At 38.7% G+C, this 24,362-nt stretch overlaps 1 protein-coding gene across 1 annotated transcript; it reads right to left on the minus strand.

Annotated features, from left to right (window-relative positions):
* Window positions 1–4,249: 4,249 nt before the first annotated feature.
* Window positions 4,250–23,227, minus strand: RSBN1 (round spermatid basic protein 1). The gene is made up of 7 exons (XM_075196271.1): window positions 22,082–23,227; window positions 15,994–16,670; window positions 12,488–12,625; window positions 8,273–8,415; window positions 7,385–7,552; window positions 6,981–7,089; window positions 4,250–6,821 (listed from the first exon to the last, which is right to left on the minus strand). Exons 1-7 carry the CDS (start codon window positions 22,518–22,520, stop codon window positions 6,429–6,431), a joined length of 2,067 nt encoding a protein of 688 aa, XP_075052372.1. The 5' UTR covers window positions 22,521–23,227; the 3' UTR covers window positions 4,250–6,428.
* Between the last annotated feature and the right edge of the window lie 1,135 nt (window positions 23,228–24,362).

Consider the following 24,362-nt stretch of genomic DNA (forward strand, 5'->3'; position numbering starts at 1 on the left):
TAGCAGACAAGACACTTGGACCCATTCCACCCACTGCAGAGGAGTCAACAACCCAGAGAAAGTTTAAATTACAGCCGAGGATGACACTCGTGAATCTGTTCCGGGAGAACGCAGTTAAAAACACCTGAGGCAAGGACTTTGCAAAGACTGGTCACCTATACTGGAGCAGCGGCTTCTCTGTTTTCCCTTTCCAGTGTTTCTCTCATCATTATTCTCTTTCCAGGACAGTCAATTCTTTCAGTGGTGATCAGGTGATGGAGACTGGTTCAGGTAGTGATACTGAGGATGTGGGGATGAAGGAGAAATTGTTAGCACAATCGGTCCAGCCAATTACAGTATTCAACTCAGAGGTAAAAGAAAAATGTTGCTAATCGTGGAGCTCAGAGACAGTGTGAGGCGCTGTTGTCTGAAGAACATTGCGTCTAAGTACTGTGACCCCAATCGTTGAAGAGAGGTCCAGTCAGCGATGTCAGTTCAGTAATAATTTGGACTTGAGCAGGTATCCATGAGAATGGATATCATTCTTCGGTGGGTAAGGTTTTAGACTAAACTGAAAGCGGAGTGTGCTCTCACATGCCTCAGGGACTAAATTATGTAGGACTAATTCTCTTTCCACAAAATATTTCTCAGGTACCTTAATTATGGGGTGGAAGGGCCAGTAGAGGCACGGTAATACAGCTAGGTCCCTTAGTTTGAAGTTTCCCAATACTCGGCCAAACGATCACCGTTTCACGTACAAAGAAACTTGAGTATTGGGAGACAGCACAGAAAACAGCCCGCCCCACAAATGTTGATGAAAAACCTATTGATGTTATTAGAGTGCAATTAACTAAAAAGGCTGAAGGAGAATACATAAGATTATGTTAACAGACATAGGATGGCGTTATTGGTAAAAATGTATTGGTTAAATGTCATAAGCTATAAGACATGCCTCGGACAGCTGGACCTACCAGGCATAAGGAACCTTACTAGAATATTGATTGATGTAACATTTTATTGTACCTGGTATCCTTTCCGATAATGTATTACATATGTGGGTGAAGGCTAGAAGCATACAAAAGGTTAACTGAGCTCCAAAGGTATATATTATGTAGGAAAAAGAATGGTAACCTGACTGAAATCCAGTGTGATTGTACTAACAGTGACATATATTACAAAGAATAAAACATACTATTGAGTTCCTGCAATAAAATTTTAGGGTGAGAATGTTGGGTATACTCTCATAAGGTGGCCCATGGAAGTCAAATAATTGGATGAAGTAAACTAAATTGATTAATATTGTTTTACCATGCAATTGCAATTAGTATGCCATGTGCAATTGCACAGATTATTAACACACACATTTACATTAGAACTTACACTTTTAAATAGTACACATTTTATTAAGGTTCCAATCCACATTTATTTATTAGTAAAATGTATTCAAGATTATTTATACATAAATGATATTATATTAGAAGGTATCTAAGGCTCAGGATATAGGATGTATCATGGTTAGTGTCATTTTGATCTGCACATTACCCTCAGGAATCCGCTATCAGCGAAGCAATCGCTAGTTATGGAAAATAAAGTATTAATGTTCAAAATGATAGTGTTTGGAATGCAAATAGGTTGGTTTAAACTGGATTAGGTCAGTTCCCTTAGGCACAACATGTGCTTAGCTGTTGGAGTGAGCCGACCCTTGCTTTACCGTAGGAGTCCTTTGAACAGACCTATGATTTGCATTATACTGGACTGACCTCACTCCTGCACCAATGAAGAAAAACCTTAGTTTATCTTTGTGTACATTGTGACATCACTGGTTTTTTTTTTTAGTTGCCCAGCCGTCCATTGGTTATTTTACCACTAGACATACATACATGGCCAAAAGTATGTATACACTCCTTCTAATCAGTGTGTTTGGTCATTTCAGCCACACCCCTTTCAATGTGGAACAGTCATAGACCCACACCTTTCCAACATATTTGTTCGTCAAATTTCTGCCTTGCTAGAGCTGCCCCATCAACTGCAAGTGCAGTTTTTTGGAAATTTCTAACAGCAACAATAGAAAGTGAGCACAGAGTGCTGTAGTGAATACTCACTACAGCATTTCAAATTGCCACTGGAAGCATCAGTGCAAGAACTGGTCGTCGGGAGCTTCATTGATTGAATTTCCATGCCACTTCACATCACATCACCATGCCAGAAATCGACTGGAGTTGTGTAAATCACACCCAAAGGACTCTGGATCAATGAAAATGTATTCTCTGGTGTAATGAATCACACTTACCCATTATGCAGTCTGATGGATGAAGCTGTGTTTTGCAAATGCCAAAAGAACAGTTCCTAAGCAAATGCGTACTACTAACTGTAAAATTAGTTAGAGGAATAATGGTCTGGGTCTATTTTTCAAGGTTTAGACTGAACCCCTTAATTCTAAAGAAGGGAAATCTTAATACTACAGCTTACAATGACAGAGAGCATTAAGAGCCTGAAACTTGGTGCCAACAGTTTGGGGAAGACCCTTTCAAGTTTCAGCATGACACAGCCCCATACACAAAGAGAGGTCCATCGCAAAATGTTTTCCAGAGTGTGCTGTGAAAAAGCTTCTCTGGCCAGAAAAGAGCCCTGATCCCAAACCCATCAAACAACTTTGGGATAAAATGAAATGCCAACTGCAAACCAGGTGTTATCACTCATCAACCTCACTAATGCACTCACGGATGAATGGATACAAATCCCTCATCCATGGTTTGTTTTTTTTCACTTACAATCTATTGGAAAGCATACCCAGTAGGGTGGAGGCTGTGCTAGCAGCAAAGGGAGGATCAACTCTATATTGATGCCATGGTTTTGGAATGAGATGTTCAACAAGCACATATTGAATACTTGCTGGGTCTCAAATCTGCATCTTTATCTTATACTAGATTACAAAACAATTACAATGATATGCCAAATTCCTTTCGCGTATCCAGTTTGATAAAATTTGTAAAGAGTCTCATTCGAGAAATAAAAAAAACTGTTTACAAGAATACAGTTCTTGCAAAACAGACATAAGCCTAGTTTATGGATGGGTTTTTACAAAAAATTATGGTTTGACACTGGAAATTTGGGAGCAACATACAGGCAACTGAAGAAAATGTGCTATAATACATAGCAACCAAATGTGTTCTTATTTAAAAACTGTAATAGGAAAAAAAAATAAAAAAATAAAAGTTACATACTAAAAAGGTTGTTGCAGTTTTAAGCAACTGGAACGACAGTTTTCATAAGCTTTCCTTAACCAATATACACTTCTGAACTGTCACCATAAGGGAAAGTAACCCACCACTATAATTTACCTTTTGTAATAAGCTGCAAACAATTGTAAAATGTGCTTCAAGGAAAAAGGAATATTCTCAAGCATGCTTACCTACAAACTAAAAAGTCTTGAAAAGGATTCTCTATTCTAGAGAACAGGTAGGTCATAGACCAAATTCCACATTGTAATGTTTTACAATTATTAAGGGCAGCACAGTGACCTAGTGGTTAGCACTTCTGCCTCACAGCACTGGGGTCATGAGTTCGATTCCCAACCATGCCCTTATCTGTGTGGAGTTTGTATGTTTTCCCTGTGTTTGCATGGGTTTCCTCCGGGTGCTACGGTTTCCTCCCACACTCCAAAGACATACTAGTAGGTTAATTGGCCGCTATCAAAATTGACCCTAGTCTCTCCCTGTCTGTCTGTCCCCCTCTCTGTCTGTGTGTGTGTGTGTGTGTGTGTGTCTATATTAGGGAATTTAGAATTCTCTGTACAGCGCTGTGTAATTAGTGGCGCTATATAAATAAATGATGATGATGATGAACTTGCTTACTGGTTACTTTGAGTGGTGGCACACGAATGATAGAGCTTTTCCAGAGGAAAAACACTAGAGTTCTTAGTGATCAAAATTATCCATGACGACATTTTAGAGCAAAAGATTAAAGCAGTGGCATCTACAAACACAGCTTGGCATTATACCATGCTATGCATGTATGAAATAGCAATTATAGTTCTTTCCCCATTGACTCCAGGACACCTTATTTATACAAAATATCCAAAAAATCATGCATTCTAAACATTTTAAGATGTAAAAGATTAAATAAAAATAATAAATTCATGTTCAGCAAATTTCTACGTACATTAATGTAGAGCAAAGCTACTGTATGGGATTGCAAAAGTGTGGTGTAATGGCTTACAGACTGAAGGGGAAAGGGAGATGGTTAATGGACTTTAAATCAGACAACAAAATTATTTACAATAATTCATTTATTTTAAAATGAAAATAAAGATCATTTAAGAGCCATATGCTTAAAATCTATTTGGCTTTATCTTGTATACAATCATATCAATAAATCAGCTAATGCCACTGTGAAAACTAAAAATTATACAACAGAAAGTGGCTCACTTGATCTGTATCGTATCGCAACACGTTACTGAAGTGTATTGTTATATTTCTGAGAAATGTGTCATTTATAAAATTCCTATACAGCTGGTTATACTTCAACAGACATTAGACTAGGCCACTGACTTGATAGTTATACACACGTCATTAGAAATATGAACAAAATGCTCTTAAATGAGCCGGGTGCATATGGCATTACAGTGGTTCAGAATTCCAGTGCTGGTAAGGAAATTCCTGCAAAGAAAAGCAGGAGTGTGCCATCTTTGCTCTTCACTTGTACTGAAACTAATGTACAGTGATCCAGGTCAGTTATTGGCATTTAGTGGATATTTGGAAGCTATAGTTTAACATCTGGAGAGCAGAGCTGCACACTCCTTATCCAAATAACAGAGGATTTTCCAGTTTCCTTAAAGAGTTTCTCCACAAAGGTCAAAAAAAAAAAAAAAAGTATTTTTTTTTTACACCCCCTGTGAACATTACATAGTAAAATCGTTTTCACCTTTGGCGAGTCACTTAAACAATGATTCTGTACCGCAGGGGTGGTGCCCCTGTTCTCCCTGCAGTCTTGTGTGAAATAGCGTGCACTACAATTTAGTTTGCTGGCCCAGTTCCTCTAAAACGAGGCTATGAAGTCCGCATTGAACAAACAGCAAAAGTGACCAGAAAGGAATACTACAGATTTTTTTTCTTCTTCACCATTTGTGGAGATGCCCATTAAGCAATACCTCTGGAAGAACGACAAGCTCAAGGAGGAATTTAACAAACACCCAAGACAGTTACCAGATGATTATATCCTATGGCAAACTGCATCTATATTTCATTGGTTAAGAGACATTGATCATTTTATACATGTAAATTGAGGCAAGTACATTCCATTCCTCCTTGGCCATTAGTATCTCTACATATGTTTACAGTTCCATCCATACTAAACCAGGATTGATATAAGAATTGCTTAATGTTATTCTTTAAAAGCCACTGAATTAAGAAACATACTATTAAAGCAAGTCCTACAGTAATAATTTTGCCAACAGCAATTACATAAGTAAAATGGATATTTGTGTAGTAGAAATCATGTAATAACCTTTTCAGTAGACACAAGAACATGAAATAATTTACATGACAACACACCACTGAACATTTAGCTGTATGGGGTAAAAAAAACAAAACACAAAAAACCCAAAACCCATATTTTAAATTAAGTCTTTGTTTTTCTTTTAGACACAATATATATAATAAAATTAAGTGCTGGAATCTGTTAGCATGTCCTTGATTCAACTGATGCGCATAAAAATGAAAAAGCATATAAAAACATAAATACATAAAAAAATAAAAAGCAAAGAAATAGAACATGATTTAAGCCAAGTTGTACTTTCTAAAAACAGGTGGAAAACATGGAAGTATCTGAAATTCTAGTACCAAATTAAAAGTATTGCATATAAAACACAAAGACACAAAAAAAAAAAAAAAAAAAAAAAAAGTTAAAAATTGACTGTCAAGCTGATTAGTAGCTGACGTTTGTATAAAGTTAGATCAATCATCCATGATGGTTAAAATGTGTTGTGCCACTTAAAAACAAACAAAACCCCCACTACATATAGTAACACAAGTGCTTCAGTCCATCTTTCAAAAAGGTTTTCAGTCTTGCTATGGTTTTAAGAATAAATTGTATATGGGAGTTTAAGAAAGTCAAATAGCTACATTTACAAACATTACATAAAAGTGCTTCTTATTTACCCCAAGCTTAAAAATAGTAGTAGATTGAAAGCCCTGCCAGAATGATCTGCCAAAATGACAATTTCATGTAGAAAGACATTTTCACGGATCACATACTTCTTTTCAGCCAGCAGTGCTCAAGTTATATTTTGCTACCCCAAACGGCTGCACTGCCTGAAAGACACAGAAAATGTTCTGAAATTGTTTTTGAAATTACAGGTCAGTCTGTTATAAAACTATAACTTCACATCAAAAAACTTTAAAAATAGGCTTAAGAAACTAAATGAAAGAAAAAAAAAAAAAAAATCTTATTTACAAATCTGACTGATGTGTGTTAAGGGTTTGTGTCAATGGTGTCTGGTTTTCCAACCTTTGTGATGGAATGTGTGGTGCTACAAAAGGTCCTTGTGTCGTTATGGAAATAGGGGTCTCCTCTGGCTCCATTTTTACACTGGCGGGTTCTTTGACTGGAGGTGAAATACCAAAGCGGTGGTCCATTTCTATAGGTTGAGTCTCTTTGTTGGAGTTATACTGCTTCAGACGTATGTGCCATGCCAAGCTGCAGACGGCAGACACGGTCTTAAACTGGTGGATGACATTGCGAGGGATAAAATAGATGTCGTTATCACACAACTGGATGCGTGCATACCGGATCCCTTCTCGACGCATTTGGTTCAGCTTTGCTTCATCCACCCATTGCACACACTGAAAAAAAACAAAAACAAAACGGTTTTACTGCAAACCAAAAAGAAGGCAATGGGAAGGGAGAAATGACGATCAAAACATAAAAAAACCCACCAAAAACTTAATACAGTACACGTAATACAGAATAGTGGAATTAATCCTTTTCTCCAACAACAGTACCTGGGAAACAGGAGGTTCGTGGAGATCTAGTTGCAGCCTCTGCACAACATGAGAAAAGTCCTCTGCGTGGAAGCAGATCACATCTTTGGTTATGCGAGGTTGATCACTCCTGGTGAGAAAAAACAAAATATGCCACTCAAGCAGTCCTATTAACTGATCAGTCATACAGTTGTCAAGACAGAGTGCTCACTTCCACCATTCTCTGTGACCATATACAATTTTAGTCCATTATACGGTTTACACGTAGCTTTGAAATCTGTTTAATCTCAAATATTTCCTTAATTTTTAAGACCATGCAGGGTAATTGTGAAGATAAAACAAAAAATCCCTGCTATAAATGTTAATGCAAAATATTATATATCATTCTAGATACTATATATCGATTTGTCTTATAATTTACCAACCATTCTCCAAACTGCACAGCTTTCAAAACCCCTACAGCAGCTGTACTCTCCCAGTCAAATCCTTGACCAACATGATCAGCATGCGCTCTCGTTCGGTCCTCAAAGAGGACTTCTCTGGGTTCACTAGTACGAGGAAGGTATTGCAAGTTCTTTATCTCATTCATAGACCTGCAGACAGGATAAAAAAAACACACATCAATAGAAAATATTAAATACAAATTAAAATATAAAATTTAAAGTCTCAACAATCAGCTAGATACATTGCAAATGTCCCAAAATGCACTTAATATGTATCAAATGCTATTCCACATGTAACTCAAGGCAAAGCTGGTGCTGCCCATAGCAACCAGATATTTGTGTTAATTTTCTAGACCAACGATAGGCAATCTGATAACACTTCGGGGATGCATATTCGGCCCTCTAACCATCAAAGGCCTGCACATTACCCCTTAATCTCTGTATTAATTTAAAACAATGCATATAATTAAAGGCATATCTAGCTGTATTAATATATCAGCAGGCATTTTATCAAGTGTTACAAGCTATAACAAACAAATCTGATAATAAAGCAGGAAGGAGCTTGGGATCGCAGGTGAAGAATCAGATTGTTGCGTGCGGCCCCAAGGCCACCTGTTCCCAATCACTTTTCTAAACAGTGGTAGGCGAAAAGGACTACAAGAACTGGATTGATCTCTACGGGCAATCCTAAGTTTTCCGCAGTTAATGTAATTCATGTAAACTATTAAACAGTTAAGTGTTATGTTATATTCAGCAAATTTGCAGATCTAAAAAACAAAAACAAAAACCCACAAAACATTTTTGGTTTGTTTTTTGCTTTAAACAAAATCATCACATGCACCTTTATGATCAGGCTAAGGTCTTTTTTACCTTCGTCGTTTGAATGGAGATTTCGGCATGTCTGCTGTGGGGATCATTTGCTCTCCTGGTCTCACCCACATGATTGGCCCATCATCACTTTGTGATCTGCACTGAAGCTTAAGTGTAGACATTGTTCCCCATGGCAAGGTCATCTGCAAACATAATCAGCAACAAGAATGCACTCCATTTCATTTTACAACATGTAAAATAACCAGTGTGAAGGATACAGATGGGCTATCCTTTCAATTGCTCAATTTCATGTTTGTTACATAAATATAGTACAAAAAACCATGGTCTATTTTAAAAGACAAATGTCTACTGCATAGATATAGCAGAAAGCAGGATGATACATTCTCATAATCCTTTCATTATAACACACTAACACCTCCAAGGTCTCGCCACATTTCCCTCCCTGTTGAAAATACCACCCTTTACTCTGTCCCTCATGTCCACTGCCTAGGTATCATCATCATCTCCTCCCTCTCCTTCACATTGTCCCTTTTCCAACCCTGACACTTTTGTAATCTCCAGGATCAGGCCCTCTTACCCTGTATGCAACTAAAATGGACCTCCACTTACTTCTTGTTATCTCTTGCATCAATTACTGTAATCTTCTCATGTCTCTCCCTACCGCAATCTGTCACTGCTGGCAAACTCATTTTCCTCTTGTCGCTCTACCTCTACCACCACATGTTTCAGAATCCAATACAAACTCATTAACCTCAAAGCCCTCAACCACTCTTCTTCTACCTACATATCCAATCTCATTTCTATACATACTCCTTCCAGCCCACTCCGCTTTGTCAATGACCGCTGCCTCTTCACTCTTTACCTCTTCCCACTCCCGCCTTCAGGATTTCTCCCATGCAGGATTTCTGCAATAAGCGAAAAATGTCAAAGTCTTATGTGAGACAATATAAGAATTTTGTAATAAAAGCTATGCAGGGACTACTTTGCCATCACTGCAAATTCCTTTGGTTTTTAACCATATGGACAGATCGACATCACATAAATCATTTTAACTCAGGTAAAAATACACAATTTGCAGGGAGTACACAGAGGTAAATTTTACATTTGAATTTATGGTCTTTATGAAAGTGGAATTGGGAGACCCACTAACCATAGGAGGCACTACAAACTATAGGACATCCACTATAAGGCAGTGCATTCAGAACTCATTTGTACACTAAAGCCTCCTCCTAACTCTCCCTCTGCATCTTCCATCTCTGCCCCCCCCCCCATTCAGTTTCACTCTATCCGCGTCCACCCATCGCCTCTAGAATGTAGGCTCTCTCACTTTTGTACTTCCAAAGATCATTTTAAATATTATACAAAGCTGTACATTGAGGGGACCATTATAAAAATAAGTTACATACATGACAAGAAATGTAAAGATGGTCAGATGAGCTTAAAATCAAAGAGGTGTAAAGAACATTTAGGGTAGTATAAAAAAATAAAAAAATAGCAGAATTGTAGCTATTGGTGGGTATACATAAAAGAGAGCTAAGCCATAAACAGCAATATGTACAAAGAGGTCAGAAAGCCAATATGGAGTACATCAGCTGTGAATTCAAGGCCCATATACCGGAACGTATTTTGGAGACAAGCTTCTACTGAGTGAAATCAAACTTAATTCAGCCCCTCATTAATAGTAATATTACAGACCATGAGAGATCCAGGCATCCACAGCCATATAGAGGCATTGGAGTAGCTGCCTGATTATTACAGTGTCATGGAACACTTAAACCTGCCAAATAGTGATGAGCAACCAAAGGTAGCCCACACACCAGGGGCACTAGGACCTCACCATGAACTGTGCTTTATTCCAGAACGTTTAAGTCCAAGGGGGCAGTTTCCACATTATATTAATTCTATTTAACTTACATACCTAACTAATATAACATTACATTGGTGATATTATTATTGTAGGTTTGTAAGGTGCCACAGTGCTCCGCAGCGCCGTACAGTAGGGCAAACAGTACATACAAGGTAGACAAAATAAACACATGAAAACAATGGTTATAAAAAGGACCCTCATTGGAGAGCTTCCATTCTAAGTGGAAGAGGGCACAGCTGAAACAAGAGGAGCAAATGTGGTTCAGAATGGAGATTGGAACAGTTGTGAGGGTGTATTAGTGTGAATAGTGTTATCAGGGCTAAGGTCACAAAAAAAAAGGGGGGGGGGTTTTTCAAAGAGCGTCTAAAGATTTGAAGGCTGTGTGAAAGTCTGACTGAGCATGGTAGGGAACTCCGTAAGTGGGGAGCAGCACAGGAGAAGTCTTGTAGGCGGGAGGCGATCAAAAACGAGACAAGGCGCAGGACGGCGGTAGCTCTAAGATGGCAGGAGGGAGAGAGTATTTTGATATGCGATTTGAGATGTATGCAGGTGTAGTGTTGTTGAGGGCTTTGTAGGTAAGGGTGAGTAATTTCAATGTGGTTCTGGAGGACAGTGAGCCAGTGTAGGGATTTACAAAGTGGTGCAGCAGATGTGGAATGGTGAGAGGCAGATCAGTCTTGCAGCAGCATTTAGGATGGATTGAAGTGTGGATATACGAGTGTCAAGAATGCCAGATGGCAGGAGGTTGCAATAGTCAGGACGGGAGATGAGAGAATGAATAAGAATTTTTGTAGCATGTTGAGTAAGAAAAGGGTGTATTCTGGCAATGTTTTTAAGGTGGAGTCGACAGGAGAGTCTGGATGTGAGTAATAAAGCAGAAGGTCGAATCAAGTGTGACACCAAGGCAGCGGGCTTGGAAGACTGAGGAAATGGTGGTGTAATTGGCAGTGAGGAAGATTTGTGAGCAGGTGGTGACTGGCACGAGAGAAGATAAGCAGCTCAGTTTTGGACATGTTGAGCTTTAAGTAGCGTTGGGACATCCATGTGGATATAGCAGAAAGACAGTTGGGTACACGAGAGTACAGAAGGAGACAGGTCAGGGGAAGAAATATAGATTTGGGTGTCATCAGCGTAGAGGTGGTATTGGAGGCCGAATGAGAGAATTAGTGCCTGAAGAGAAGAGTACAATAAAAAAAAGAAAAAGCCAAGAATAGAGCTTTGTGAGACACCCAATAGATAGTGGAATTGAGGATGTGCCAGACGTAGAAACACTAAAAGATCGTCTCGATAGGTAGGAAGTGAACCAGGATAGAACTGTGTCGCGAAGGCCAATGTAGTGAAGGGGGTGTTTGAGAAGAGGGTGATCAACAGTATCAATAGCAGCAGAGAGGTCCAGGAGAAGGAGTATTGAGGTATTGAGAAATGAACCTTAGACTTTGCATTAAGTAGATCATTGATCACTTTTGTGAGAGCAGTTTCAGTAAAATATTGGGGGCGGAAGTCTGATTACAGAGTTGACAATGGAATGAGAGGAGAGAAAGTGAGAGGTGTTTGCCTCCAAACCACTTGAGTGATTAGTGTACAAAGGGGAGGAGAGAAATAAGGTGGTAGTTAGAGAGAGCCTGGATCGAGATGGTTTCTTTAGAATTGGTGAGATGAGCGCATGTTTTAAGGAGGATGGAAAGGTGCCAGTGGAGAGAGACAGGTTGAAGAGGTGAGACAGAGGGGGAGCAGAGAAGTTGGGAGGGAATAGGGTCGAGGGGACAGGTTGTAGGGTGAGATAATGAGTGCAGAGTTTTCATCTTCAGTTACTGGAGAGAATGAATTGAAGGTGGATTGGGGAGTGCGGGCAAAGGTGGGTAGAGTGAATGGTGTCAGTGGAATTTGGCATGAATGGTGTCGATTTTGTCTTTGAAACAAGTGGCAAAATCATGGGCTGTGATGGAGGAAGGGGGAGGGGATGCAGGTGGGCAGAGAAGTTGAAGGTGGCAAAGAGGCAATGTGGATTAGAAGACTGGGTGGATATTAGAGATTTGAAGAATGTTGTTTGGCAATTGAAAGGGCAGTGCTGTAAGATGAAAGGATGAAATTATAGTGGAGGAAATCTGGATAGGAGCGAGATTTCCTCTAGTGGCGCTCTTTTGCAGGTAGCGGGTCTGTTTGGTGTGCCATTGTTGGGGTTTGGATAGTCAGAAACTATATGTAGTAGCTGGAGCTGCTGGGGTTGAAGTGAGTGTTTTGTTATACAAATAGGCAGCCTGATTAGGACAGGACAATGCAGTTTTTGGGAAGAAAATAGTTGTTTTAGTGAAAATGAGAAGTGGGTAGAATTAAGACTACATCGGTTTCGCTGTGTACGTGTGAATTTGATATTTTTTTTAACCAACCTTTAAAAATGGAGATTCTTCCAACATGTCTAGGAACTCAGGGAAAAAGTCTCCAACCTCTTCATCAACTGCTCCCACCAAGCTTATTTGCCTCATTGGGCCAGCTCTATATGTTCCACAACAATACGTCCTGCTGACCTATTAAAAAAGAAAAGAAAAAAAAAAAAAGTGATCAGCTGTTAAGACATGTTGATGATCTTAAATTTTAAATAAATTAAAGATGTGGCATGTATTACGTTCAGATATTGCATGCTTACTTTTCTATTGCACTTTACTGGGCAATTTATTCTTCATTATTTCACTATGGTGTTCCAAATCAACAATTTACTGAATAGAGCCAATTGTACATTTATTGAATATGCAATGACTGAAAACCTGTAGCACAGAAACATGGTGGTGCTTGGCTGCCTATCCACTGCCTCTTGACCCTAGTCACCATCAGTAAAGTTTTGACTGATAGCAATAGAGAAGTCAAATATAAAACCGGTTGATAGATTTGTTAAATTACACATGGGTCAACACAATTTTAGACAAAAATTCTATCTTACATTCTCCAATTTAAATTAAATTTGGTATAATAAATGCTGCCATGGATGTAAAGAAATCCCCCAAATCTTAGGCTGAAATGTGCACTGGTTTTGAAGTTATATATGACTTTAAAGTTGCACTTTAACGAAAAAGTTGCTTTTAATGTTTTTGGGTTTGTTTTTGTTTTTTTAATTTGGAAATACCACTCTATACATCTTGTCTATAGCTTTTTCCCTTATGTGAAAAACAGTAGGCAGAGACCAGGATAACGTAATTGCACCTGGCTGTGTGTATGTTGCAGAGGTGGAATTTTCCCCAGCAGCCCTTATGCCCGCCTCTGGATTCCATTGGCCCCTGGATGTTGGGAGTGTGTTACATTCATGGATGTCATTTTGAATTGATTCGGAGTGAGGATTTTATTCGGCTGTGATAACCTCTAAGAGGGAGATTCGCTCCTAACAGCCTGCATGCTACTTGTGGCAAACTGCTCTAGGCCATTTCCAAAACATAGACTGCATGCATATTTTACTTCCTTTTGTTTTTTGAGTCAATAATAAGGCTATATGGATACCTTTACATCTATCTACAAGGTGAATTGGCCACTCACTTCGGTTTATCACAAACAAGATACCATATCAGCACGCTGGCTAAGTATCTAGCACTTCTGCCTCACAGCACTGGGGTCATGAGTTCAATTTCCAACCATGGCCTTATCTGTATGGAGTTTGTATGTTCTCCCTGTGTTTTCGTGGGTTTCCTCCGGGTGCTCCGATTTCCTCCCACACTCCAAAAACATACTGGTAGGTTAATTGGATGCTATCAAAATTGGCCCTAGTCTTTCCCTCTGTCTGTGTGTGTGTGTATGTAAGGTCCAATGGGGTAGGGACTGATGTGAATGAGTTCTCTGTACAGAGCTGCGGAATCAGTGGCGCTATATACATAAAATGATGATGTCACAAACTCTTATTATTTGTTATTAGTTCTCATTGAGAGCTGGTGATTAAGTGTGCAAATTATTATTTTCTATCTTTAGACATGCTTGCCACCTTTGAGTACCTTAATTGGATTATAGGCATATGGTCTTAGTGCAAGCTCATTGCTTGTCATTATCATACATTGTATTCGGTTATTATACTTTTTGTCAGATATTGTCTGTTATTTTATTTAGATTACTCATTTATGAGACAATAAAAGTATTGTTTATTTTAAGACGTCATCCGCCATATTCATTCAGGTTCGACATCAACTTATTCCCTTGGCGCACCTTATTGTATGTTTTGGTTGTTCATCTTTAAAACAACTGGTATAAAAAAATAAGTAGATAAACAAAAAAACAAATGATTCGCCAAAAGCAAGTGACTCCCTTAGCTATCTGGAGAGAAGTCGGAAGACTCAGTTTGACTGAAATTAAAATGTATAGCTGAACCGGACTATAATAAATAATTACTACTTACATATTAATAAGTTATGAGCAGTCTGTCACTATCTTCTGACCTGCCACTCTAATATATCATGTACCATCCCTAATGTTAGGGGCTTTACAAAAAAGAAAGGAGGATTATGGGTCAGATACATAAGGTATGGCTTTCTAGTAGTGAATGTTAAGATCTATAAACAGTTTGACACATTTATAGCAACTAGTTAAAACGCTACAATAAATAAAAAGCAAGCACAAAAAGTGATACAAAACCATTGCGCATGGTTGATCCACTTAATAAATGTATACTTTCAAGTCTGTAAAAGTTGCATCCATGATCAGGTGAATACAGTGTACCACTCAGGATTCATGCGATAGCATGGTTAAATGCCAGTGGGTACAAGCCCTTGAAAGATTTTAACAAGTCAATTTTGGTCCATTTAACAGTTAGCTACAGAGCAAGACTCAAGACTCTTGATATAAGAGACCAAATCCAAAAAATGAAAATTTTAAACAGTAGAATAGATGCAGCAAGAGAATGCTCAACAGTGACTAAACATTCTGTAAATAAACAAAAGAGAGGTTAAAAACCATACACAGAGAAACAGTGATCGCTAATCTAAAAATAGGCCATAAAGCTAGCTTCTGCACAATGATTTCAGCTGACAGGGGGAACAATTGGTGGATCAAAACCTCAATAACATAAAAGCCTCTTTGATGAATACCAAACGACACAATTCGACGCATTTCTTCACTCAGGACATTGTACAGGCATAGAACACTTAAATAAAATATCAATGCGCAAAAAAAATGTTTTATTATTTGTTTCTCGTCTTTTCCCATAGCTGGTATGATTTAAAAATTAGTTACAGCACATGCTTAAAGTCATGCAAGTATTTCCTGTTGGATACAAGATATAATTTTATTAATGCATGTTATATACTAGGCTGGTAATTGAAATAAAGCTCTAGATTATGTAAAAGCAGCATATCAACATTACATCAAAAACAAAGATTCATAACAAATAATTGTTTTATTAAGAGTTATATGCCTGTAGTGAGTGAACAGGGAGCATTGTTATAATGCCTGTCAACTTATAACCATCCCTCTATATGTCCATCGGTGACTAATAGTGGAAAAGGAAGAAATTAACCTACATCAAGCTATACCCCACTAAGGCCTTTTCTGTTGCCACAATTGAAGGTTGCATCAAATGCTTTCCCTGTTAGCTGGAGCCATTCTCTGGTTCTCACATCCAGGAATGTATGGTGTATTGAGATAAGCTGTAACTGTTTAGCCATTATTTTGAGTATTAAACTGTTGGGTGTCCCCTTCACTTTCCTATTTCTTAGTCAAGTACTTCACAGTCTGTATTGATCCAAGTGCTGAACTCTATCTGCATTGCTGTACGATTTGATTTTTTAAATGTTTGTAATACTTAACCACATGTACACGGCTTTAAGAGGTTTAGGAGAGCCCCAATGTTTATTTTACATACAATAAAATAAAGTTTGCAATTCTCCTACAATTTAATAACAAATTTTAAAACATTGAAATTTACCTGTGTATGGAAGTTTGCTATTGTTGTCGTCTCTATATCTTTCTTGCCAAGGATCTCCATTTTCACTGGGGTGTTTGGAAAATTGAAAGCAAAGTAGTCCAGAAAATCTGGCAAGTAAGCAGCTGCGCCATGAACTATAGCTAGCGCATAATCAGCTGCACTCTTGTCATTTTCATTAAATGTCCTTTCAAGGAACTCTTCAGCAAACCTCTCCATCTCCACAGGAGACAAAAAGGAGAGTTCATCCATGTACGCATGTAAAACGGGTGCTCCACCATTTGACTGATTCTCCTCGTGCATTAATCTGTTAAACCGAGATCCTGTATCTAAAGTACTAGTACGGATGCAGCGCTCTTGATGAGAAGCAAAAGGCATCTGGACCTCCTGGGGGACTCTATATTCTTCAGTACCCAAGTCAGAGCGGCACAGTTGCTCATCCTTCAAATATCTGCACGACTCCTTGTTCACTTCTACCTCTGCTTGGTCTAGGGATTCTTGGTTGATGCGAGTGAGTCCAGCACAGAGAGTCTGCACCTCTTTGTTGTACATCTTCAACCGCTGTCCCCTCAAGTCATCCCGATGTTTTTTTTTCTTCTTTTTCTTCATTTTCTTAATGAGTAAAGCATTGTCATCATCCTTCATCAGTCTCTGGGATTTACCATTTTCATCTGAAATTTCTGTGATAAATCACAATGAGGTTATTCAACTGTTCTAATACTAATTTACAGGTGCACGTTTTAAACATTTTTAAGAAAAAACAGACTATAGAATGTTGAGGAGCACATACTAAGTCAGCTTAGATGACTCAGCTACCCAACCTTAACACTGGTGCTCCCCATCCTTAAGAGCTGACTTAAGGACTAGGACCAGCAATATTCAACCAGCTATATTTTAGGGACAACATGCAAAAGAGCCGCATATCAACCTCAATCTCTGTGAGAAGTTAAAACAAAACTTCTAATCAAATATACACCTATCAAAAATAACATAACAAACATTTTATTGTAAGGCAAACAAAGAAGTGCTACTACCCATCACAAACAAATCTGACACCAAAGCAGAAAAAAACTGGAAGCCACAGATGAAGGCCCTTGGGCCTCCCGGTTACCCATCACTGGTCCTCTTTGGAATGTATAAGCATCTAAAGCTCATCATAATGTAGGCTTCATATTAGTCAATGTCACATACAGGTCACATTTTACAGTTAGAGTACTACTGCCATTTACTGTATAAAGTTATAGGATGCAGGACTATCTTCTGAAACTGAGGAGACTACATAAAGAGTAAAAATTAAAAGTTTCTTTGGAATCACACTCAGATTATAGCAGCAAGTATTACGTAGGGACCTACTTTCTTGTCAAATCAAATACAACTGTTTATGTAGTCAGACTTGATATCCTTGACTAAAAGTAAGGCCTATTAAGACAATGTTTTATTTTATTATTTTATGCGTGAACAAGCCAGGTTTCAGAAACTCCGTGTAGCACCAAATGTAGTAGATTGTTGCAAAGCTTAATACCAGTCACAGCACAATCCAATAAAGGATTCATCAAAAAAAATAAATAAAAAATAAATAAATCAAAGAGCAAAGATATTTCGCTTAAAATGGGGGAGGTGGCCCATTTTCAGCTTGCATGGATATGCAATCCATGATATGAAATAATCAATATTACAAATGTGTATATACCTGCATATATATATATATATGCAGGTATATACACATGCAGGTATATACACATTTGTAATATTGATTATTTCATATCATGGATTGTATATCCATGCAAGCTGAAAATGAAATGTATTGCCTTTAAACCTGTAAAGAAGCAACTTCAGATGATTGGAGTGTTGAAACACCATCACTATTGTTTTGTGTAAAATATATATATATATATATATATATATATATATATATATATATATATATATATATATATATATATATATATATATATATATATATATATATATATATATATATATATATACACACACACATGAAAATAAAACAATAATTTTTGGCACTGAAGGGGTTTAGAGTTTAGGGGCCACTTCTCACTAGCCAGGCAATTTTGTAAGATTTGGATGTAGAGCAGAATCTACATTTATGTGATTCTATTCCTCTTTAACATAAAGGGGCATATTCAATTGTTGGCGTTACTGGCTAAAGTAACGCAGCGCGCGCCCTATTACCATCATTACGGTAATAGTGCGTGTATATAACGTTATTACAGTACATTTCAGCTCGTGGCTCAGGGAGCTGCGAGCTGAAATCCGGCTCAGTATTACCGTAATAATGGTAATACTTTTTCCGCGGCGCAAAACGGGAACAATTGAATATGCCCCAAAGAGTAAATACATTGTTTCATAAATTAAGCTTTCCATTCATGTGTCACTTGCATTTCACTGTTTATAGGTTATGTTGTCATACTGAAATAAAGCTGTATAAATTTATACATTTTAAAATAAGAGAACATAGTTTGTTTTAAAGTGGTTAAAACTGAAGACTCGTGTCAACTGATGCCATATAGTCCTAACCCTCACACCATATATGAATAGCACTAGCCCAAAACACAACAGTGCTGATATGCAAAATATTTCTTTAAAAACAAAAACAAACAAAAAAACGACAATAGGAAAAACTGAACTTTAGGGTGACAATACAATACTATTTCCCCATAAACAAAGATGTTTTATGAAACTAGATGTTGGATAGAACAGTAAAATTATTTTATAGTTTAATTAAAACTACGCTACATAATTTTGTGGGTTGAATATCTCACAGAAAACCTATATAAACAAAATAAAAATAACATTGTGTTAAGTCCATAGATAGCATTTATGTCTAGTTTTCAATAACTGTCTATCTGGCAAAATGGCCAAAATAGGGTATGATGCTAAATAGCATTCAGATGTGAAATTCATCAGCCACATATGAAGCGGGTCGAACTGGCATGTGTGTGGCATCAATTTTTTTTTAGGTTATAATCTGGCTTTTTGGACAGGCATCTCAGATGAAGTAAAATCCACGTAGCATTGGAAGTCCCAATTGGTAGCCTGGGTGGCTACTATAGGAGAGAAAAACTAAACAAAAACGTTAAAATATTGATTTTAATATTAGCCATTGGCAAAGACTACTAATACTCACCAAGATACAGAACAAGAGAAAATAATAAAAATCTATACTTAAATAAAAAAACCACCCTGCTGAAATCCAGGTTCACTGAATGAATGTAAAACAATCTAGAGTCCATCATACTCACGTGTTGTGAAAATAAATGTCAAAAGCAATAATTCATTACGGATAAAATCAAACATGAAAATTCTCACAAGACACTTCTGATAGAGTAAAAAAAAAAATGGTACAACACCAGCCTTGGGGATAATACCCAATGCATTTTTTATGCAAGCGCAAAGCATGAAAATGCATGTAAAAATATAACTCATTCTCTTTCCTTCACATATTGTAGTCCAGCAGAGATGTTGTCTGGTGTCCGGGACATCATTCTCTCCCTAACCTACATTGTTTCACCCTTCCTAAATATGTGTTACTTCTCCCTACTATTTCCAGATCTTTCAAAACATCAGAATTTGCTTGCCACATATGTCCCGAGTGCTACTACTTGCCATATAGCCAGCTGCAGAAAGAGCGTTATCCCTCCGACAACAGCGGAGCTCTGGAGATAGATCTGGCACGCCTACGAGATGGAACTAATGACAAGCATCTTAAGGAACTCACCTATCTCATTCTACAAAACATGGGGCTAGATTTACTAAGCTGCGGGTTTGAAAAAGTGGGGATGTTGCCTAAAGCAACCAATCAGATTCTAGCTGTCATTTTGTAGAAAGTACTAAATAAATGAAAGCTAGAATCTGATTGGTTGCTATAGGCAACATCCCCACTTTTTCAAACCCGCAGCTTAGTAAATATACCCCATGGAGTCCTTGGACCCAGTTCGTATATAATGGGAGATGGATAAATTGCTCTATCCCAATCTATGTTATTTGTTTGTACTCCTCTGCATTAATACGATCATTGCATTCAAAGCATGTCACTTTGGTTGAAAAAGTCCGGTTTAACCAAACTTGTGCTGTATTTCTCATTTCCATGGACCTGTACGCTACATGTAGAAACACCATTGACATTAATATGCTATAAAAAGAAATGGCCTCACCTGCATTGTTAACGTGTGATACATTTTTAATGATGTGCAATAAAAGCAGGAAGCCATTTTAAGGCCCCTACCGCGAGCCAATCGCATTGTGGCTAACATGAGAAGCTGCTCATAATTGGCCGAGCTACTAAAGAGGAGTCCCAGTAATCTCAGATCACAGACATTCTGCAGAGCAGTTTATAATCCTTTCTGGAGTTTTTTTTTCTTCCCTTTCCATTTTTATTTCCTGTGAATCACAAGAAGATTATACAGTGGATTTTTTTTATTTATTAATAAACTGAGGGATTTTTCTTTCAACAAAATTTTACCTAACGTGTTTTATATATATTTTATTAATATTCTTGTATAATGTAAAGAAGACTTATACTGGAATCCCTGAGATGGCAAAGTTGCCAGTCCAGTGGTCCCAATATTCCCTGATACCCACAGCCTTACAGTGGCAGGAAGTCCCCTGACACTAACGGTAACAGAGTGCAGGCCGTGTAACTTTCGGCCGTAACGTAGCCAAGTGAATTCCCCCCAAAAGCATGAGACCAAGAGAAATAAAAACAATCATGATGCTTAAAAAGTCTCATAAGGAAAAACAAAAATAAACATGTCTTGACAAAGCGTGGCAAGACATGAAAATAATTTAGAACATGGCCTTGTGCACAGTTACATGTGTACAGAAATCATTAATCAGTATTTTAGAAAGTATTGCTGTGTCTAACAGTGCAAGAAAATAAAGCCCACAATGAATGAACAGTAATTTTGCTTTAAACTAATATTTTGTTAACCTCATTAAACAGATTAAAACGGTTATATCTCAGACAAGAGACACGTTTTACATAGGATCAAGCCATATCAAACTGCATCTTAAGAAAAAGTGGGGCAGATCTGTTGAGGTGTCTAGCAGGTCTCTGACACCAGAGAAAAGCAAGTTAAAGCCTCATACCCACTGACATTTTACTTACATTATTAATGATAAAAATAATGCCAACTCCTTTTAGCATTCCAGATTTGGTTACACACATCAAACACAAAAACAAAAGAACTATCATTCTGCCAATCGCTACCGCAATGCAAGTAAAATTTCTATGTATATGGAGGGAAAAGAAGAGAAAGCTCACACAGGGCAGTTTAAGCACAGATCTGACAAGGAGAAAAGTCTGTACACCGAGCAACTTGTTTAGCCTTAGATAGAATGTGGACAGGCTTGTTCTAATTTACTGAAGGTCTGTCAAAAAGAAAATACTGTCATAAATGTTATATCATTGCCTTCATTTTTCCAGGGATTGTAAAAAGGATAAAAACAAACATTAAAGTATTGTAAAAGATAAAGTTAAAAAACAAAAAACAAAACACAAGACACCTCAGAAGTCTGGTGGAGTATTATTGCACATATTCAAACGGGATTGCAAAGGGAATGAACTACTTCAATAAACCTGTGACATATAACAAGGTTTCCCCCTTTGCTGTTACCACCAACCTCCCTTGAATAGAAGAAAAAAAAGTTCTGTTTTGCTTCCCTTTTAACACACTTCTATGCACTCCTCCGTCATTACAAATACAAAACATCCTCATCTGCAAACACTACAGAAAACATGACAAAACCATTCAACAAGACTGTTGTCACAGCTCTCACAACATTTCCACCCATGGTTTAACAAAATATGCCAAAGTTTGACAATAACCAGTGCGGAGAGGATATGCTGGGACATAGTTGTAACACAGCTGCTCAGGGGGACAACCTCTATGAGGAACAATGCAGAGTATTCTGGGACTTATAGTACCACAACAACAAGAGAACCACAGGTTTGCCTCTACACTGTTATATCATGAAATAAGCTCCAGGAGAGAAAGCCATGTGCCTATATTCAGTGCACCGTGCGGTCACACCCCCCTCACACCGATGACAGACACCCCTATCTAGTCACCTTTCTTGACAGGTCTCAGGGGGCTCTCTCCTTCGCCATTCTCCTTCTTCGTCCGGTGCTTCCTGTCGCCCTTGTCCCTAGGCCTTTCCAGCTGAGGCAGGGTGAACAGGGCCTGGCTGCTGGGGGGCACAGGCGGGGCAGTGTTGGGCAGGACCGCTGGTGGTGGAGGCAACAAGAGCATCTCCTCTTTGCCATGGCGGTGATGGTGGTGCTTGTGGTGGTGATGATGGTGGTGGTGATGATGGTGACAGCTGTGATGGGTGTCATTGCCCAGCTTCCTCCTCTTCGTTTCCTTCTCAGACAGGTCCTCTCCAGTGTCCTCTTCACCTTTCTTCTTTCTCTTCTTCTCCGATGAAGGCGAGCTATCCCTCCGCTTCTTCTTACGTCCCCCCTTGGCTTTGTCTCTCTCCTCTGCAAACGTACCAAGCTGCGCGGCCATTTCCCCTAACGACGACTTTTAAATGGCCCAACGTCTAGCACAGCGCATGAGCACAGCGATGTGCCGTGTGGGTTGTGTAGTCTTTCTATCCGCCTATCAGAGGGACCCAATGGAATGAACAGCGCAGGCGCATGCCGCGTTGGCTCACGGGAGATGTAGTCCCGAAAGCGGAAGATTGTAGTCCGTGAGCGAGGTTCGTGCCTGAGCGCACGCAGTACCTGACGTCACTGCTGGCACATGTTAACCATTCAGCTGCTGATTGTTTACATTCTTCTGCTACTCCGCTGGAAACTATGGTGGACACACTACAGTTCCGGAGTATGCGTGTGACAATGTTGTGGCTTCCTGTATTTTAAGCAGTCTATTTGATTATGTATATCTCTATGAACATGAGTTACAGTACCGCTGTAATTGAAATACCATAAGTAATATTAAACGTTCCATGTGTTACAATGGAAAAGAAAAGTATCCTTTGGTGGGAAAAAGTTACAGTTCTGGCATTTTACCTTCACATTTCTACCTCTACTTAGCTCGAGTTGATATACTCATCTTGAGAAGGGAGAAGATGACCATCCAGGACTGTGGCAGGCTGATCCACAGCCAGCTAAGAGACTACAACACCATGGACAGCCCTGAGGAAGGAAGACGATTGATTGTTGTCCCCCTCTTCCCCTTCTCCCCCCCTTGTGTCTGTCTTTTCAATAAAGCTTTTGGCCTGTGTTTCCCCCTCCAAACTATTCCCCCATCACTGTATGAAGTTTTGTTGTAATGTCTTGCCTTAATTGACGCACCTTTCCCCATTTGTGTCTGTCTCAATAAAGCTTTGGCATTTGATCTCCCCACCCTACCCCTCTCACCTACCGCCCCCTCACAACCACTGCTTATTTGGAAATGTTATTTGTTTATGTTTGGTATGTTTAGTGCAGTATCTGATGTATAGAGTAGGATTTAATATCTTGTACCTTATGCCTTTTATTGTGCTTAAAAGTATGAATGAATATGTTTCACGGTGTACTGTGTACACTGAAATGTAATGTGTGTTTTATTGTGTCTTTATGCAAATAAAGATACTTTATCAATCAAAAATGAGTCAATATACTTAAAGTGAAGGCAATCTATATTTATATTCTCTAGAAAAAAAATACTATTCGTTTACTGTCATCTGTTAATAATATAGTCATTAATGACCAAACATTTTTTTGTGTTTTTTTTTACCTTAAAGTACATGTATTAGGATCTTATTCATGTCTACTGTACATTTTTACAGTTGCCTGATTGCAAACACATGCTCCCTCCAAGGTCTCCTCCTCTGTGCGGCGCTCGCAGTGCAGATCGGGCGTGACGTCATCATGCCCGCCCGACATCCATTGCGGAGCGCGACGGAGGAGGAGACCATGGAGGGAGCCGGATCGCCAGCTGACCGCAAGGTAAGTATTTTCTTTCTTTTTTTTCAGGTTTTTTTTTTTGTGCTGCCTCCAACGGGCCCCCCTGGGCTGCAGGGCCCATATATATAGCCACTTTTTTTTTTTTTAATATATATGTATATATAGGGGCCCCGGTGCACTGCTTTGCCCGGGGGCCCAAAATGTTGTTCAGAGGGCCCTGTCGGACACTGCTGCGTGCGCTCAGGCTTGGCGGGCCTTTACTATACATTGTGTATATGTATACACCCATTTCACTGCTGTTCCGCCCATGAAATCGTAGGCTGTCGTAAGGGTCCTTTGCATTTGAAGATGAATTTGGCGTTGTTGCAGTTTCGGGCGTATGGTTAGTTTCTGGGCTTGCGCAGAGCAATTTCATGCAAAATACAGCACATATCAGCATTTATGTTTCTTAATGAAT

Source organism: Mixophyes fleayi, chromosome 2, assembly GCF_038048845.1.
Source record: "Mixophyes fleayi isolate aMixFle1 chromosome 2, aMixFle1.hap1, whole genome shotgun sequence".
NCBI lineage: Eukaryota > Metazoa > Chordata > Amphibia > Anura > Limnodynastidae > Mixophyes > Mixophyes fleayi.